General features: G+C 43.7%; 1 protein-coding gene across 5 annotated transcripts in view; it reads left to right on the forward strand.

Annotated features, from left to right (window-relative positions):
- Positions 1-19,654, forward strand: part of MTUS2 (microtubule associated scaffold protein 2) — a 309,423-nt gene that overhangs the window by 218,897 nt on the left and 70,872 nt on the right. For all 5 annotated transcript variants that reach the window (XM_052813036.1, XM_052813038.1, XM_052813037.1 and 2 more), the window contains one exon: positions 6,466-6,627. In XM_052813036.1, coding sequence (XP_052668996.1) covers positions 6,466-6,627 — 162 coding nt within the window. The remainder of the gene's footprint in view (positions 1-6,465; positions 6,628-19,654) is intronic.

Here is a 19,654-nt window from a genome sequence, read left to right on the forward strand (position 1 = left end):
TCCTGTGCTGACAGGTGCTGCAGATTTGGTGGTGCTCCTTATTTGAAGGAAGTTATTAAGCTCAAAAATAAAAATTCAGGTTTCAGTTTTGAATGCTAAGACTTCTGAAAAATCAACTTTTATAAAGGCATGTGGGCGTGCACAAACCTCCTCTAAAATAAATATGTTAAAGGGGATTATTTCTCAAACACCTTTGTCTGAGCCAAAAAAAAATGCAATTGGAAAAAATACTTTGAGGTAAGTAAGCTAGGTTTAAGCATTGTGTGAACATCAATCCTTAAGCTTCTTGTTCTGGATGGAATAGAAACCTGTCATCAGCTTGTCCCTGATCTGTTGCACATTAGGCCTGTTGTATCAGGAAATACCAGGCACTGGCTTTCAGCAAAGACAAAAAACCAAATTAGCCAGCTAGTAATCTCGTCTACTATCATAACATCATAATAGCATGGTAACCCCTCAGGGCTAATGATCACACTGCACCGCTTGGTCAATAGCATTGTTTCAGCTTGAGCTACAGAGCTGTACATTCAATCGTGTCTCTTGATAATTACACTGTGACATGTTATATTGAAATATGCAGTGTTGGACTTTAAAACAGTAACCCTTAAAACAGTGAAATAAAAAGCTCAGCTGGCAGGCTGCATATCTTGTAATCAATCTATAAAAATTACTTACCACTTTACAAGTAAAAATCAGAAATAAAAAGTGGACATTAATTGAAGGATGGGCAAACATTCCAATTTAGTGAAAAGTGTGTCTTGTGGGTTTTTGTTTTAGACATCACCTGATTAGTTACAGTAGTTTAGGTATTTTCCTAATCAGACTATTGCCCAAGGTAGTGATTAAAAGTTTCATTTTGTGCTTGTATTTCTGCTTGAAAACTGGGGCACAGAAGTGAAGCCTAGTAAAACCCAGAGGATTAATGCATCCCAATGTTCTGCATGTGAAAAAAAAGTCATTCCAGCCTTACTCATCATCAGGTTTTCCTGCTCGCTTTTCCTGTCTGTCTCTGCTATTCCCTTGCTCTGTGAGTTTGGAAAGTGGCTCAGCTCCTTCATTATTATTGAGTTCCGTGACTGAAAACTGCTTTAGAAGTGCTAAGTGGGATCAGTGCTGCAACAGTTAGACATACCTTCATTGTCATTAAACTTGGTGTCAAGTAGTGTCTAAGGATCTTTAAGATGGAAAGGGCTTGCTATTGCCCTGTGCCATGGTCTAACCCCAGCCAGCAATGAAGGACCACACAGCTGCTGGCTCACTCCTCCCCACTCCCAGTGGGATGGGGAGGAGAATTGGGAAAAAAAAGTAAAACTCGTGGGTTTAATAACTAAAATAAAATAAAATATTATAATAATAATAAAATGTAATAAGAATGGTAATGAATGTAATAAGAATGGTAATGAAACGGAATACAACAAAAAGAGAGAAATAAAACCCAAGAAAAGACAAGTCATGCACAATTCTATTGCTCACCACCCGCTGACCGATGCGCAAGCAGCAATCCGCCCCTCCTGGCCAGCTCCCCCCAGTTTTTACACTGAGCATGACGTTCTATGTCTATGGTATGGAATATCCCTTTGGCTAGTTCGGGTCAGCTGTCCTGGCCATGCTCCCTCCCAGCTTCTTGTAACCTGCTTGCTGGCAGAGCCTGGGAAACTGAACAGTCTTCAACTTAGGATAAGCACTACTTGGCAACAGCTAAAACATCAGTGTGTTATCAACATTATTCTCACACTAAATCCAAACCACAGCACTATACCAGCTAGGAGGAAAATTAACTCTATCCCAGCCCAAACCAGGACACTCTGGGTAAATGTTTGTGATTCAGTGAACATTCACAACGCCAGCATGTTCCCAGTGTCTTGGGTGTGATTACAGCTGTGGCGGGGAGCTAACAGCTCCAAGCCTGCTGCCGGTGCGGCAAATGCTTGACCTGCTATGAAGAGCTGGAAACTCAGTCCATCTCGATAGGCTTCACATGCAGCCCACAAGACAGGGATCTGCAGAAGCAGCTTCACTCATGCTTTAGTACTCTTTTGGGGTCTGTTTCTCAGCAAAACAGACCCATAGGCATTGTCAGATAAGCTGTTTTTTCTAGAAAGGGTGCAAGTTTTCCAACAGAAGGAGACTTATTGCCCTTGAGTGCAGGCAGGGAAAACTGTGGCTGTTGGGCTTCCACATGGTGAAGAGAATGGTGGCAGATATGGAGAGAGGTGGCTCAAGCCATCTGGGAGCCAGTGGGATTTTGGTCATGGTTTTCTTTGAACATGTAGCCTACAATACATTGCCAGCCCTGACTTCTGCATGTCTTTACTGGCATAACAGTGTAGGGGGTGAGTGGGTGCAGCTGGGACTCTCCAAAGTATCTGCAAGTCTTCAAACACCTTTTCTTCTTCCCTGTATTTTTTTCACAAGCAGAAAAGTAGGATTCCTTGGGGTTCATAGTGAGGAGATGATAAAAGTGAGGCTGAAGGCCTTTAGCTCCAGCAGATAGTTAATAGTCTGTTAAATACTCTACTGCAAAGTCAGCAGTGCTGCTCCTCATAGAATACAGAGTCTGCAAAAATACAGGGCGTTTTATGTAGGAGCACCCAAATGACTTGCCAGGTGCTTCAAAGGCAAGCAAGGAGTCTCCCCTGGTTTAGACAGAATGCAAAAGTAGAGGAGTAGGAGGGAAGAGGTACAATACAACGGAGGATGGGATCACCTGGAAACTGTTCATGCACTGCACATCTGGTGTTTCTGTACAGGCTTTTACTGAAAAATAAGAACTGGTATTCTGGGAGGGCAGATGCTACTGACTTACCGGCTGCAGATAATAGTGGAAGGCATTATCTCATGATGGACTGACAAGTACCATCTGATGAATAATCTTTCTGATTTTCCTTCAAGAAGTGAATTCCTCTGAGTAAATGAAAACCTTTATTTTCTTCTTAGATCATGAGGAATATGCATTTTCCTGGATCTATAATTTCATTTCTTCTTTGAATGCTATTTGAAAAGAAAAGTGGAACCCAGCACCATGTGTAGCAAGGTGGAGCTCACCTTGCGCTGCTGCTGGGGAACTAGACACTGCCCTAGTGATATCCATGGAAGCAGCAAACATTTGTTTTTGGAGGCATATTATACATGCATGTGTTGTTGTATCCCACTACCTCTTTCTGAACTCTGTCTCTGATTGAAAAGCAAAGCGTGAGACATTGTCTCATGTTAAACATTGACCTTACCTCAAAAAATCCTAGATATATTAATATTGCTATTGTGGTGAGTTGACCTTGGCTGGCTGCCAGATGCCCACCCAGCCACTCTCTCACTACCCCTCCTCAACAGGACGGGGAAGAAAATAAGCTGAAAAAGCTCATGAGCAGAGATAAAGACAAGGAGATCACTTACAAGTTGCTGTCACAGACAAAACAGACTTGACTCAGGGAAAATTATTTTATATATTTCCAATTAAAATAGAGTTGAATGGTGAGAAACAAAGACAAAAAAACTAAACCAGCTTCCCCCCTCACCCCCTTTTTCCCCAGGCTCAGCTTCACTTCTTCCTTCCCAACTCCTCTACCTCCTCCATCCCGCCTCCCCATCGAGCAGCGCGGGGCGGATGGGGAATGGGGGTTGCAGTCAGTCCATAATAGTTCCCCTCTGCCACTTCTTCCTTCTCACACTTTTTCCTGCTCCAGCGTGGGTCTTTATCACGGGCTGCAGTCCCTCAGGATAAACCTGCTCCTGCGTGGGCTCCTCTCCAGGGGCCACAGCTTCTGCCAGGAGCCTGCTCCTGCGAGGCCTCTCCACAGGCTGCAGCTTCCTTTGGGATGTGTCCACCTGCTCCGGCATGGGGTCCTCCACGGGCTGCAGCGTGGATATCTGCTCCACCGTGGTCCTCTCCGCAAGCTGCAGGGAAATACCTGCTTCACCACGGTCTTCTCCAGGGGCTGCGGGGAACACCTCCTCCCCCTCCCTCTTCTCTGCCCCTGGTGCTCGCCGGGGCTGTTTCTCACACTTTTTTCCTCACTTCAGGGCAATGTTTTGCCATTTCTTAAACACATTTTCCCAGAGGTGCCTCCAGCTTGGCCGCCAGGCCAGGCTGTGCCCTGTGGTGGGTCCATTGGAGCCGGCCGGAGCCAACTGGAGCCGGCTGTGTCTGGCGCAGGGCAGCCCCGTCCTCTCCTGACGCAGGCCGTCCCTGCAGCCTCCGACGCCTTGCCACGGACACCCAGTCCAGCGATGCAGCTCATCTCCCTGAGTCCGTTTCTTATTAAAAGATCAAAAGCTGAACTGCTTTTTTTCTTTGTTTTTTTTTTTTCCCCCTGAAGGAGTTTGTCCAGCCACAGCACAAGGCGCACGGCTGGCTCTCTCCAGGCACCAGGCATTTCCAATTCAGGGGACCTGGTGAGGCCGTGTTTGTCAGCTTTCCCACCCACTCATTTCTATAATTAGCAGACCTCTTATGTTGTGTTTTAGACTGTAAAAGTGTTTTCAGCTGGTGGCACTTCTTCTTCAATACCTAGAAAAGCTTTTAAACTTTTTTTTTAATGAGAGGTTATGTAACTCCCCTGGACACCTTGTTCTTCAATGTGGGAATTGCTTCCATTCAGCCAGATTTGTGAGTTGAAACGTTCTCCATATAATACGTTTCACAATAGAATAAAAGGTTTCCATTAAAGAGCACTTGAACGGCATTTCTCTGCAAATAATAGGAATAATTTCCTCTTGAAGATTAGTGTTTCTACAACTGAAACTTTTAAACAAATAGCCAAGGAAAGAAAAAATTTTATACAAGCAGTGCTACCCAAACCAACTGGGTGAGCACATAGCTGAGACCACTTCAGGAGTAACTTCAGGAGTGTGATGCAAACAGATTGAGGTGGACACACACGCTACAACATCCCCTGGCACCTGGTAGAGATGTCCTCGTGCACAGCCGCAGAGGAGACTGGGCCAGACTGGGCCAGATTTTCTGCTGACCTGACTTTACTGAAGTCAGCAGTGTTTTGTCAGCAGATAATTCAGCATGTAATCTTAAATGTTTGTTACACGTGTGAAAAATCTGTGTACTTTGGATATAAAACAACGACCTGACGTGCTGAGGGGTTGTTATGGGCACAGCAGTGTAAAGATGACAAATGTTTCAGGTTTTTCTGTTCTTGTGTAGAGTACAGTACACTGTTTTGTTTGAATTTTTAATGTGGCTTATTATTTGAACAAAGGTCAAATGTGTTTGTAGAAGTCCATGTATACTGTAGATATGCGCTTTAAACTAAGACTTATATGCAAGCAGCCTTAAAGACAAAGCAAAACTTAAAGCTGTTTTGTCAGAGCCAAAAGGTATATTCTTCCTCTATCAGAAAAGAGGATTTTCTTCTCCAACCTGCACTTTTTTTCTAGTGGATTTTCAGTAAGAAAGGCAAAAAAAAAATTCTCTCCTTCACGTGCACACATTTAAGAAGCCTACGTCTTAAAAATACTGGAGACTTGGACATGCCAATTATTAAAATAATGTTATCATTTTCCTGCAGGCAGTACCTAAATAGTATTGTATTATATCTTTTTAAAATAATGGAAATAAAAATTATAGCCCTTTTCTGAAATCCTATGTATTTCTTGCCACAATCTTCACTCATTTTTTCAAACAAAATGTTCATCCTTCTGCAAATGTTCAAGTCCAGATGTGCTGTAATCTTTTGCTCCTCTTAGGCTTTCTACAAAATAGATAAAGAAGACACTCCAACTTTGCCTTTTTCAAATGTTAAGAAAAGATTGATTTCCTTATGTCTACAAGGAGCCTAGGATGTCATTATTCCCTAGATGTCAAATGCAGGAAGAAAGCAAACCCATTAGAGGTTTTGAAAGAGGTCAATATAAACTGGAAACTTTGGCAACCTAAGATTCATTATGAGAATATGATTGAAGTGGATGTGAAAGTTAAGGCAGAATTTTTTTTTTTTTTTTCTCCTTATTATTCAAATGCCTGCGTGTGGTCTGAGAGACTGTCTGTGGGAAATCCCTCCTGGGTAGGAGAATTTGGTGCCTTGCACCAATGAGCCCTGCTATTCCCCTTTATTCTGACAACCAGCAATTCCCAAGTGTTAGAGTGAGTGTGTAGGGTGGCTCCTGTAGCAACTACAAAGCCAAAACCAACTCATCCACCCAGATATTTAGACTTGGTTTCTTTATGAGCCTTGCAGCCAGATACCTTTATGGAGCTAGACCAAAAGCAGGTGTTAAGTTCCTGTTGGACTCAGACTCCAACAGCTGCCAAGACTTAGCATTTAAGTAAGTTGCTGGGAACTCTTTATTTCTACATAACTGTTTGTATTGGCGAAAGTCCATGTAACTTAGCCCAAGTTGCAATGAGAATATGTCTTTGTAGATTATAATTGCTGATACAAGCTCAGTCTGTATGCCACAGTTCACATACATTTTTTATGAACTTATAATTAGAGCAATTTTGGTCTCGTGCAGGTTCCAGCTTTGGAAATGAAGAGCAAACCACTCCTAAGGTATCTGCACCTTCTAAAGATGTCCCCAAGGGGAGCAGCAAGAGCACGACGCAGGTATTGAGCAGCACAGCACCTCCACGCAGGAGCTTACTTCCAGCACCGAAAACAGCCACAGCACCTGCTGGTAAGTGCTCCAAACTTGAAACACCACCTGCATTCGGCCAAGAAATGCAGAAACCTTATTATGATGCTATTTTGCTGCTTACTCAATTAATTTTCATGCCATTCTTGGGCACATTGCCAATGTGCTGATTTGGACTCTGTTTGCTGTAGGGTCTTTGAAACACAGTCAACAACACAGCTATAATCTCATTTTGTGAACTGTGTCTGGAGTTGAAGGCATTTAGTGTCCCTAACTACACATGACAGAGATTTATTGTATATATTATTGGTTCTCACCAGACAGCTTTTTGAAAACATTGCATTGCTTTAGAGACCAGAGCATTCCATTGAGCAGATAATTCATTGCTAGGTATGCTTGCAGGGATGAGAATACTGCCCTCTAAGTTTAAGCGATTTGTGGTGTTTTCTCTCAGAGAAGGAAAAGGAGGCAAGTAAATAAAGCAAAAAAAAAAAGTATTGTTTCCTAACCTAAGCCCTCTTTCAGCTCAATCCAGCTATGTCTCAAGTCAGCCAGCAATAATTCGTAGTGTCTCAGGAAGGTTTACAGTTTTCTGCCAAATGCCTTTTTTGTTGAAAAATATGTGCATCTTTCTGCCATCTCCTGCTCACACTTGTTTCCTGCTGCCCCTTCCCTAGCCAGGCACTTGGACATGGTGTTTGAACTCCAGGTTCCCCTTGGTAGGGATGTGGGGTTGTATCCTCTTGGGTAGGACTCACCACTTCTGAGAGAGCAAGGAGCAGTCCGTGCTGCCTGCCCTTGAGGGCTGCTAACACTGGCCCATCTGCCTGCCCACTCAGTGGGGAGAGATGAGGGTCAATGTGATGGTGAACATCTATTACACACTCAGCACTGGCAACATAGAGAGTCGAGTTTGAGTGTGATGGATGAGTTAGGGCTGTTCATTGTGACTTGCAGGCAGCGTCAATGTGATTACTGGTCATAATTATAAATTAAGTTTAAAAGAATGGCTGTAGACACCCTCTCCCCTGGTTACAGATGACATCTCCTCACCCCAGGTGGCTTCGAGCACTTTCCTACTCACTAGTGGACAAGGGTCCCCTACCCTGTTCCAGCTCCTGTTCGTCCCATTGCCTTTCTGTCTAATGTGGCCCAGGCACTTACCTTTCTGCACTGCCATGGCCCCTGGGCGTCCATTGGCCAAGATCTCAGAGTCCCCTGAGGAGTCTCGTGAAAGGCATGGAAGTTCCTCGGAGCCCAAGAGATACTGCTGTAACCACAGCAAGCTCTTGCACACCACAGTCTCTATGTGTCTCCTAGTTCATTCCTGCTTCCTCATGCCCTGGGAGATCCTCCAAACCTCTTAAAGGAAAGGAACATTTCAACAGTCATTTTTAAAGCCGTAATTGGAGGAACTTACTGGTGAGAAGCCTGGGCCTGAACTGGTCATTGAACTCTTGCATGTGGCTACTGAGGTCAATATTGCATCTTCTAATGTGGAGGGGAAGGAATAATATGGTTTCAAGATTTATATTCCTGGAAAGCACTTCATAGATCACTGAGATGACAGGGTGCATGAGGTGTAACATAGTACTTTAGTGAGTGAAACATACTCCACTGTGTTTGTATGACAGTAGTGAAATATGAATTTATTTGACTTAAGCAGTACTCAGATTTGTTCCACAGATGATCTGACACAAAGTTACTCTCCAAAGCCAGCATGTTTTTCAGAGGGCTTTTCTGTTGCTATTAGTAAGCTGAAACCTCGGAGCTGCGAGAACCTGGACATGCCTGAATGTTTCTTTACTCCTGCAGTTTTCATGGCTCTACATACTTTCTTATAGAAACAACCCCTAGTTCCACTTTCATGAATCTTTCCTTGCTTTTCCACTGCCTTATTGTTTTCCCATGTCTATTGTCCCCTCTCTGCTAAGATGCTCCTTTAGGTTTGATTTTTAATTTTTAAATGCTTTTCTACTTCTGTCCCTAAAATATTGTAGCTTCATATCTGCCTGTTTAGAGAGAACATTATGCAGAAAGACAAGTCAGACTTTTTCCACTCAGCATTTTCCTTTAGAGAGACAGTTTGGATAGGCCACTTCATGGTCCTGAGTGAAGGGTTGTGTATGTCTGTACAGAATAGTAAGGATTAAAAAAAAGAGAGAGCTTCAGTAAGAGTATAGAAATTCCATCAAGTTCAGATTAGATCTAACAGTTTAGATTCCAAAATAAAGAATTTTGCATAAGTCACCAGTTTTCTCCAGTCTGGCTTTTATTCAACAGAGAGTTTCTTCTCTATGTGAGTCCCACTGGGTTTGATAACACACACTGCAAATGAAGGTGGGAAGGAAAAATCAGTACAAAAAATGAGACAAAGACTTTATGCAGTACTAGTTCTGGTCACCCAGTTTCCAGATAGATTAACCTCCTGTGGTGGGTTGACCCTGGCTGGATGCCAGGTACCCACCAAACTGCTCTATCATTTCCCTCCTCAGCTGGACAGGTGGAGAAAAATACAGTGGAAGGCTCGTGGGTCGAGATAAGGACAGGGAGAGATCACTCACCAGTTACCATCACAGGCAAAACAGACTTGACTCAGGGAAATTGATTTAATTTATTACCAATCAAATCAGAGTACGGTATTGAGAAATAAAACCAAATCTTAAAAGACCTTCCTCCCACCCCTCCCTTCTTCCTGGTCTCAACTTCACTCCCGATTTCTCTACTTCCTCCCCCTGAGCGGCACACGGCGGGTCAGGGAATGGGGATTGTGGTCAGTTCATCACACGTTGTCTTTGCCGCTCCTTCCTCCTCACACTCTTCCCCTGCTCCAGTGTCGGTCCCACCCACAGGAGACAGTACTCCACAAACTTCTCCAACGTGAGTCCTTCCCACGGGGCCACAGGTCCTGCCAGGAGCCTGCTCCAGCACGGGCTTCCCACGGGGTCACAGCCTCCTTCGGGAACCCACCTGCTCCGGCGTGGGGTCCTCCCCGGGCTGCAGGTGGAGATCTGCTCCACCGTGGTCCTCCCTGGGCTGCAGGGGGACAGCCTGCCTCACCATGGTCTTCCCCACGGGCTGCAGGGGAATCTCTGCTCCGGCGCCTGGAGCATCTCCTCCTCCTCCTTCTGCACTGACCTGGGGGTCTGCGGGGCTGTTTCTCTCACATCTTCTCACTCCTGTCTCCATCTGCTATTGTGCAGGTTTTCCTTCCCCTTCTTAAATCTGTTATCTCAGAGGTGCTACCACCATCGCTGGTGGGCTCAGCCTCGGCCAGCGGCAGGTCCGTCTTGGAGCCGGCTGGCATTGGCTCTGTCAGACATGGGGGAAGCTTCTAGCAGCTTCTCACAGAAGCCACCCCTGTAGCCCCCCCGCTACCAAAACCTGGCCACGCAAACCCAATATACCTGGTTAACTTCACATTTGCAGGAAAGGACTTACCTCTATAATCAGTGGCTTAAAGAGTTTGGCAGGGAAGATGAAGCTGAAACCATACACCTTACGTAGTCCAGCTAAGTGAAAGTCAAGGGAGGAGGATGTAGTCTTTTGTCCAACACAGTCAGGAGTCACTGTTTCTTACTGTCAGAAAACTGTTTACTTACATCCTCTGCACTTACTAACTGGGGAACGGGCCAATCTATGAACAGAAGATATGGATAAAAGGTGGTAAAATTTTGTTTGTTTGTTTCCTTTTCAAGTCTTCTTCCTTTTTTTTTCTTTTCTTTTGAGCTTCCTTTCCTCTCCTCTGGTCCCTAGCTAAGTTATGTCATTTCAGGCTACAGCAGTATTTGATTAGTATCAGATTTGCCCCTAGACATCTCCAGCAAAAACCTTTCTTTTCCAGGTAGTGGCATTCGCATGATAAGCTTTAAAGGGCTATTTCAAGTTTCTGTAGAAAGGAGCTCTTCTGGCCTTCGGGCTTCTTTTGTCACAGGCAAGAAGACCTGAGTCTTTTACTACTTGTGCAGCCTCACACGAGTGAGTACTTGCCAGGGAGGTTTCAGTATTGGGGCACTGCAATGAGCTGGAACAGTGGTGTTTGATATGCAATCATGCTAATGTGGACACGAAAAATCTAGCACGGGCAGGACTAATTGAATGGTTCAGGCTGTCACCTCTGAGTTTGCACAGGTTCCAAATCTCAGACCCACACAGGAGAGCAGAAATTACAACTTAATGCAAAACAATATTGATCAAGGAGTAGGTTTCCAGAAAGAGTGTTTGCCATCACATCAGGGCATAAACACTGAAGGGGAAAAGAATCACTGAGGCTGGCGGAAAGCTAAAGTTGACTTTTAATTTGGGTTTTTAATCTATGAAATTATTTAATCTGTGATTAATCTTTTTTGCTGGATTTTACTACCTCCGGAGACAAAGCTGAAAATTAAAAGGCCATACAGAATTTGGATCATTGTGAGAGGTTCTCCAGTTTTCTTTCTTCCAAATAACCTTCATTTGCTCATTGTCCTGAGGTTGTCAATAGATGTTTTCTGTGTCATCACTTAGTCTTCATGTAGTTTCCTTCAGAGCGTTTGTTATTGTCTTTGTATGACCCTCCAGTAACCATGTCTGCTTCCATGGGTGCGCACAAATGGAAACTGCCTGTGTTTCAAGTTGGCCAAAAGTGAACTTGTGGGTCGAGAGCTGCAAAGTGCTGTTAATGTCATGCTGTGTCTGAGTTAATAGGCCCATCAGAGACAAAGCAGTGTAGCTTATGAATTGGATTTACTTCCCTCCAGGCTGTGTAGAGTGCAGTGTTCGGTCCTCGTGTCTGCGGGTGCGTGGGTCCGTATAGGTGTACCCTATGCAGGAGGTGCAGCGTACAGGCTTGTGCTGAAGAGCAGTCGGGTTTGCTCTTCCGATTGCAAGGCCGTTAGTCTGAGTCTGTCATGTTTCCTAAGCTTTGTCTCAGCCGGGAAGCTGTCAGTGTGCAGAACACGAGGCAGGGTTCAATCCAGCAGCCCGCCATGGCCTTTCCATACCAGGGATGTGATGGGAATTGCCCACATGCTTGCTTATGCAAGCCACAGTAGCAGAGAGCCAGGAGGGATGCTGCCAGAACCTGTTAGGTCCATGTATGAAATTACTCTCTCCCACTCTGGGGGTCAGGGGCTCCAGTCACCTACCCAGCCTCATCCCAGCAAGGCACCTCTGTTTGCACCAGCAAAGACTCGATGCGGCTGTGTACGGAGCCCTTTTCCACTACCTCACTGAATTTATAGTCCAGTCTTGATAGGGAGACTCAAGTCAGGTGGGGTAAAACTTGCCTGTTTTATTCTGGAAGGAAACTAAACATGTAAAGTTGGGGTAGCTGGCTGTGTTATGGAAACAGTCAGACACAGATCCTGAACAGGGACAGCTGGCAAGTTTAGGAAGTTGCTGTTATTATACACAACGGACAGAAGCAAAGCAAACTACGTTAGTCCAATGCTCTGGTTTAATTTTTATATGAACTAAGGTAGCAGCAGATATATCTGTGGTCAAGTCATGATTTTTTTTAATTAAAATGGTGTCATGGTTCCTCACAATGCTAAGTACCTGATGGAAGCAAAGGCTGAAATAAATCAAAGCAATGATAAAGACAAGGTATTTCAGCAAGTCTAATCCTGCCTCTCTTGCAATATTATATGAACGCTGTCTGTAGATCCCAATGTGATAGGGAGCCCTATAGAATGTAAGATCTTCTGTTTAAGTATCCTTTGGACAGTTTTGCAAGTCTTTTAAATGATGAAGCACAAAACCATCTTTTTAAAAATGAACTCTTTATTAAATCAGAAGGAAGATGCTACAGATCAAATGAAGCAAGCGGAGAAAGGGCAGTAAAGTGCTCGTATTGCTTTGGGCTTTCTAGTCCCAGGCAAAGGTGTCTAACAAAAGCCCTTTACAGTTGTGCCAGATACCGTATTTTAAATATGGCAGAGAAAGTGCATGGGTGTGCTGAAAAGGCCAGTCTCCAAAAGAATGTCCTGCAGCAGACAGAAGATGTAAAGGTTGAAAGTCTGCATGTACAGACAGTGTAAAAGGTCTGCTTGGAGTGCTGTTGCAAAGTGGAAAGAACAATCACTGGCACAGGCTACCAGCCTACGCTGGGCAAGTCTGGCATTATTGCTGGACATCACAGGACAGGAGATTGATAACAGTAAGGGAGCAGAGGGGTAAAATCAGTGTTTCAAAAATGTTTGAAGATATACTAAAAATTAATTCACACCCCCACACACATTGGGTCACTGACACTGGCTTGTCATAAAGATGATGAATGTCATGCTTGGGGAGGCAGCCAGCCTCATTGCTGCAACAGCAACACTAAAAGAACCTTCAGCAGTGCTGCAAACTGAAGGGATGAACTGTCTTGAAAACAGTGGAATGAATAAATTTCTAACATTCTCCTGAACTATCACATAATGGCAATTGCGTGCACAGACAATCCAAAGAACAGAAGAGCAACCATGATGTAGGAAGACAGAACAATAGGAAAGACAAATTACTTAAGATGTTCTTGAATGAATGAAACTACAGCTTATCTTATATCCAGTGACCATTTTGGATGCCCTTATATTGAAGGCAGTCTTTGTTCTCAAAGGGAATGCAGTTGCAAGAGACCCGGATGCAAGTTTTGAGGAGGGGTGTAGAGCACAACCTTCCCAGTACATATGTTTTCATTTATATGCTGTATTAAGGAGTATTTAAAGGAAGACTCAGTGTCAACAATACACCTCAGAAAGTCTTAGCTGGACATGGATTTATCTTTATCGTATTTCATCATGTTCCTGGTTAGCAGCATCAACAGTTTTTTAATAAATGCATAAGATATCCAGCTCCAGGTTGCCAGGGTAGCCTTGGAAGGTAAAAGAAGAGGTGGCTCATCTGGGAAGGACAGCCCCAGCCTTGTGAGCCTGCTTGTTGCTTACCTCTTATTTGCAGCTGGATCATGAGGACAGCATCTGCAAAGGGATGATTGGTGGGGCACATGTTTATCTTCCATCTCAGCCCAGTTTCTCCATAGCTGAACTGGCAGTAGCCCAGACCCACCACGGAGTCATGGTTGGAAGGAACTAAACCACCACAATTTCCTGTTCCTTTTTTGCCCTGCGGCAGGAGACAAGACACTGCACTGAGGCTGTGACCAAGGAGAGAGGGCTGGTCTCCGCCACGGATGGAAGTTTTTAGCTGGGAGTGAACACGTGTCTTCGTACCACATGCCCCTCTTTGTGCATGGGGGGACGTCCCTGTGTCCAGCAGTAAAGCTTTACAACACAAACCAACATCATCTGGAAAGTGAGCCGTATTTTCCCCTAAGAAAAAGTGAATCAATAACATGACCTTAGGGCTGAATTTTGCATTTGAGGAAGAAGTCACCAGCCTCGTTCAGTCAAAGTCAGAAGGCCAGTCTATCCCATGAGCAGTGCTACTGAAGTCAGCCATATAGTGAAGCTTTTGAAAAGTAGGGAAACCACAATGAATCCTTCTATATGTTCTGTGTATTTGGAGAATGATATGATAGATATTCTATGTATAATACTACTAGCAATCACCTAGTAGTAATTGCTATAGGGCTTGATGTTACCTATATGGTTATAAACACATACTGCATCTGTCCAACCTCCTGGGCAAGACATTGCAGTTACTAAACTGAAGTGCTTAGAGCGCTCCACAGTTACAGTTAAAGTGCAGACACTACATGTATTGTGTACAGCATATTTTACAAAAGTAAAAGGGGGAGAAAGTATTTCACAAAGAGGATGGCAGTTATTTAAATATAAACTCTGAAAGAGTGCAAGATCGGGTGACAGAAGAATTAAATTTGTATTTCAGAGATTACATCATTTTATGTATGAATAGTATATTAATTCACAAAGGAGCATATCTACCTATATTAATGAGTGGAAACTAACCAACAAAAATCACACGAAAGCTTTCATGTGTTAGATGTTACCTGAGAAGACCACCTGTGCTGTAAATTCTCATTAAAAAAAAAAAGATGACTGCTCAAGGGAGATTATAGTCCTGATATTTCACTAAAAGTGCTTGTCAAATAAATTGGACTACAGGGAATAAAACATGTTTAATTAATGAAAATGGACTCCTATAGCTGCTGCTGTGCAGTGATTCAGATGATCAAAAAAAATTCTGGCATGGGACAATAGCAGTGGAAGATCATTGTCATACAAATTGTTTTGAAGACATGAACTGATTGCCTTTTGACTAGTTTATGAAAAGAGTGCACTTAATTAGGTTTCAGTGTGTTGCACAGCCCTTTTTTGTGTGTTATTAGACCCCTTTCATATTTACATGCCTGTGAACATACAGAAAATGAAAAAAGACATACTTGACTAGAAAAAGTGAGACAGGTCCTTTAATTTCACTTAAACACATTAGCGGCTTTGAGAAATACAATGATAACCTAACTAATATTTACTGTTTCTATTATTGTTTCATATTTTATTTAAAGACAGCTGCAAGTGGCTTTCCATCAGGAACTTTGCAGCTAAGATCCACCTCTGAAAAGACATATAAGCTTCCTCTTTCCACAGATGTTGATAAAAGTAGATAATCTTTGAGGCACACATATACTGAATTTGCTGTTTTAAATTTCTCTGAAAATGTGAGAATATCTGCAGAAGGCAATGTTCAGAGACAGCAGATTAACAACTTTCCACCTTCACAGGGGATTTGTTTTACAAACCCCTTAGATTAATGTTCACCACGGGACATTTCAGATCCTAAATCAAACCAGGACCTAATTCTGTCATAACTTGGGCAAACCCTTTCAGTTTGACATGGTGCAGTTAGTGGTGTATCTGGTGAGCCCTTCAGGATGCATAACAAAACCTCAGCATAACACACCACAGCAGTTAGCAATCCAAGAAGAGCGTGTCTGTGCTGTGCAATGGAAAGGGGATTTGGACAGGCAGCGATTCCTGAGCTGGTGCTGACAGGTCTGCAGCATCACAAAGTACAGCACCATGCAGGCATACCTGCTTAGAACTGGAAGCAGTCTAGTGCATTCACCCAGCGCTGCAATCAGTTGATTATAATTAAATTGCTTTAGACCCCGGTTGTTTCCTGGCCAGGAGCGTTCGTTTCATCTGCTCCAGGCTTCCAATTGTGGAGGGGGTTTGCACAGATTGAGCCTGGGAGTGACGTATTTCCCACATAAAATCATGCTGGTAGTCACTCAACAGCATGAGTGTGGTCTGAAACCTCTTCCTGCGATTGCCTTCTCATACCCAGGTTCTTCTGTGATTGTGTGCGAAAAAGTCCTAGAGTATCTCAGCTTGCTGCAGACCTTGGATGGACAATGAGGTGGGTGGAAAACTGGCTAGACCATCAGACTCGGAGTGTTGTGATCAGAGGTACAAAGCCCAGCTGGCAGACTATGGCATCCATTAGGGATTGATACCGGGTAAATACTTCTCACCATCTTCATTAAAAACCTGAAAAGTGGGATAGAGCACTCCCTCAGCAAGCTCCCAGATGATAGCAAATCAGGGGGAATTGGTCAATATGCTGGAGGGCAGGGCTGCAGTTCAGAGGGACCTTGCCAGGCTGGAGAAATGGGTCTGCAGGAACCTCCTGAAGTTCAAAAAGGCAAACGCAAAGTCTTGCCCCTTGAGGGAATAACGCCATGCAACAGGAGAGGCTGGGGCCAGCTGGCTGGGAAGCAGCTCTGCCAAAAGGCCCTGTTTGGGGGTCCTGCTAGACAGCAAGTTGAACCTGAGCCTACAATGTGCCCTTGCAGCAAGAAAGACTAGCTGCATACTGGCCTACATTAGCAAAAGTGTGGCCTGCAGCATCAGTGGTCCTACCTCTTTATTCAGCACTTGTGCGGCCGCTCACAACTGTGTCCAGTTTTCAGAATCCCAGGACAAGGACAGTGTGACATACTGGAATGACAGCAGCAGAGGGCCACCAAAATGGTCAAGGGATTGGGGCACACGACAGGACAGGTCAGGAGGAGAGGCTCAGAGAGCTGGGGTTGTTCAGAGAAGGCAAAAGGAGATCTTATCGCAGACTTCAGTTAACTAATGGGAAGATATAGAGAGAACAAAGTCAGACGCTTCTCAGAGGTGCACAGGGACAGGACAAGAGACACCAAACACGAGTTGGAACAGAGGAAGTTCTCATTGTTTGACCACCTGTGAATGTGGTTATCATTTGATCGCCTGTGAAGGTGGCCAAACACTAGAGCAGATCGTTTAGAGAGGTGGTGAATCCTCCATTATTAGGGATACATATAACTTAGCTGGACAAAGCCCTGCGCAACCTGCTCTAGTGCAGCCCACTCTGAGCAGGAGGCTGGACCAGAGGGCTTCAGAGGTCTTTCTGGCAAAGCTGACTGTGCAATTCTGCGTGCTACGAACATCTTAGGCCCACAGGTGAATAAATGTGCCACCATAGGCACAGCAACCAATTGTCACGGTCCACTCGGTGGACTCGTGATGGTTCATTTGCTACGATCTCGAAAGTGCAAAATTAAGGTGACTAATGTGTTGTTTTGTAGAGCTGTGGCCTCTTTTGCACATCCAGGAGGAGTAGCTCATGAGCAGAAACATATAGCTAAAAGGTAGGTCTGCACAGGGGAACTGGCTCCCACAAAGGCAACAGGACTTGCATGCAATTCAGGAAAAAAGAAAGCGTGGCTCAATCATTGTGTGTAAGGATTTGAGAAGTGTTTTACATCTGACCAGCTCTGCGTAGTTTTTATTCTCTTCATGTAATACAGCTTCCTCGATGCTCTTGTTCAGCCACATCCTTCTCTCAAAACATAGAAACCCACAGAAAATCCAGCCTGGTATCTCTAAACTCTGCTGTCTTTTGAAACTTTGGTTCACCTTCAGGATACTGATGCAGCTCTGGGCTCCCTTGTTTGTGCTTGAGCATCTCCAGACCTGCTGCTTGCTCCAGACCTCAGCTCTGTCCACCGGGATGGACTTGCCACCCAACAGTCTATGAAATTAGAGAGCTGAAGGATTTTATGTTTTCTTTGCCTTGTTGTGGGGTTTGGCGCGTGTGTGTTATGGCATACCTATTTCAGCTTGGTTATTATTCTTATTTAATGTTTATCTCACAGACAAGTGAGACTGTTATTCCCCATAAGAAATCTCATAATTTGAGTGCAACGACAGTAGCAATAAGGAATTCATTTGAGCAGGTTGTTTCTACTTGGCCCATTAAATTAAAGACAATCAAAAGCATTGTTCAAAAAACTAACCCAGTCAATTCCTGTGCTTTTACAAGTACCAGTAAATCATATGTAACAGGGCAGACTGCTAAATACAATCAGTCAAGATGAAAAATAGGCAGCCAGTATTATCATAGCTCTCACCAGCAAGCTTGCAGTGTAAAATGTGCTTCTTTTAATCAGCTTCTGCAAAATCAGACAACACAACCTCAGCAGGAGGGAGAGGGATGAGCTAAGGTCAGCTGAGGGCAGAAAAGTGAGCACCAGCAGTCTTGCAGGGATGAAGGGAAGAGAGTCTGCTGCCGCTTTGTTCCCCTTTGCAAACATTTTCCATTAAAAGCTGAATAGTGAATACGCGTTGGGTTACATTCACGTTGTTCCTGTACTGAACACAGGGATATGCAGCACTAAGCTGCAGGTGAAAGTGAGACGTTCAACTGCAAGTTTTCCAGCCTCTGTCCTGGGAATCACTCTGAAACATGCCATAGCACAACTGTGTGAGGAAGCGACAATAAAATGCCATGGGATCCATGTAAAATGACAAGAAGAGGAGGAGTAGCTGTTTTAACTTTGTACCTAATGTTGGATGTTCTGAGTTACCCTGAGATTTTCTATTCAGTCCAAAGAATGGTTCGTTTTGTCAGGTTTATTTTTTCCTTTAGTTTTTTTTAATACTAGCTAAAGAGACTTTTCTTTTTAATACAGAAAGAAAACAATCACTTTCAGACGAGTCAATGAAACAGTCCTTGTCCTTCTGTTTTTCTTATCAGATTGACTTTAAATTTGAAACAAACACAAAGGGAAAAGCACAAGCGTTAGCAGTTTCTACTTCAACAAATACGTAGTCTTTCTTCTACATCTACTTATTTATTCACAGTCTTTCAGTGTCTCATAGATCACAGGAAGCACAGAGTCTCTAGAGAGAATTAGACTGCTCTTATTCTACAGTATCCATCATATTTCCAGCTTTGCTCATTTTGTCTCAAACAATGCATCCATGGATGTGTGTGTCATCACTCACCAAGGACATGACTAGTCGTGGGTATCGGGGGGAAAGGCAGAAAAAAGTTCGAAGTGGCTCTCTGTCTGTGAGTGACTGAAAACACTTCCTTTGGGTTTTTTAAACTTGCAGGCTGGATTAGTTAACTTATAAAATATGCCTGAGAACAGCTGGAGTCCAACTGAATGCAGGCAGTCCCATTGAATTGTTAATGATGTCTACAGCATGTTAGGATTTGTTTTGAAATAAATACTCAAGGCCTAATTTATTAGCATGTTTTCAGTCTGAAGTGGAAAACAAATTGAAGCCTATCCCACTGTACTGGCTTTTAAAGACTCAGAAAGGTACAGGCAAATACAGGTGCTGATTCTGCAGCAGCTCTTGAGAAGATGTTTCAGATAAGGCGTATTTAGGTCTCGTTCCTAGGCTAGCATTCAGCAATGACGGGGGAATGGAGAAGTGGCTTTGTTTGTCTGCTGTTTTTCCAAGTGATTGCTGAATGATTTAACGTGTCTGGAGTGTTTCGCCTTGTATTTCTAATGATTTTGCCTTTGCTCCTTCAGTTTGGTTTGAAGCAGGCTGTGTGTGTTAATTAGGAAATGTAAATACCTTTACAGAACTGTGCATTTGGATGCATTTTTTGAAAGCAAATGCTGTAACCACACTAGTAGAAAACATGAGCAGGTATTTATGCTCACAGTTATCTCATGGCCTGAAATATCCATTTCTGTATACAACTATATCTTTTAAAAATGAGGAAACATTGGGAGATTTGTAACCTTAAATAGAAGGTAAATTCATATAAAAATTAGTCGTTCGTGGCTTTGATTCCTGGCTACCGGTAAGACAACTTCTCACTTCATGAGCTCCTGTAGTCGAGGGGGTTG

Source organism: Harpia harpyja, chromosome 17 (assembly GCF_026419915.1).
Source record: "Harpia harpyja isolate bHarHar1 chromosome 17, bHarHar1 primary haplotype, whole genome shotgun sequence".
Lineage (NCBI taxonomy): Eukaryota > Metazoa > Chordata > Aves > Accipitriformes > Accipitridae > Harpia > Harpia harpyja.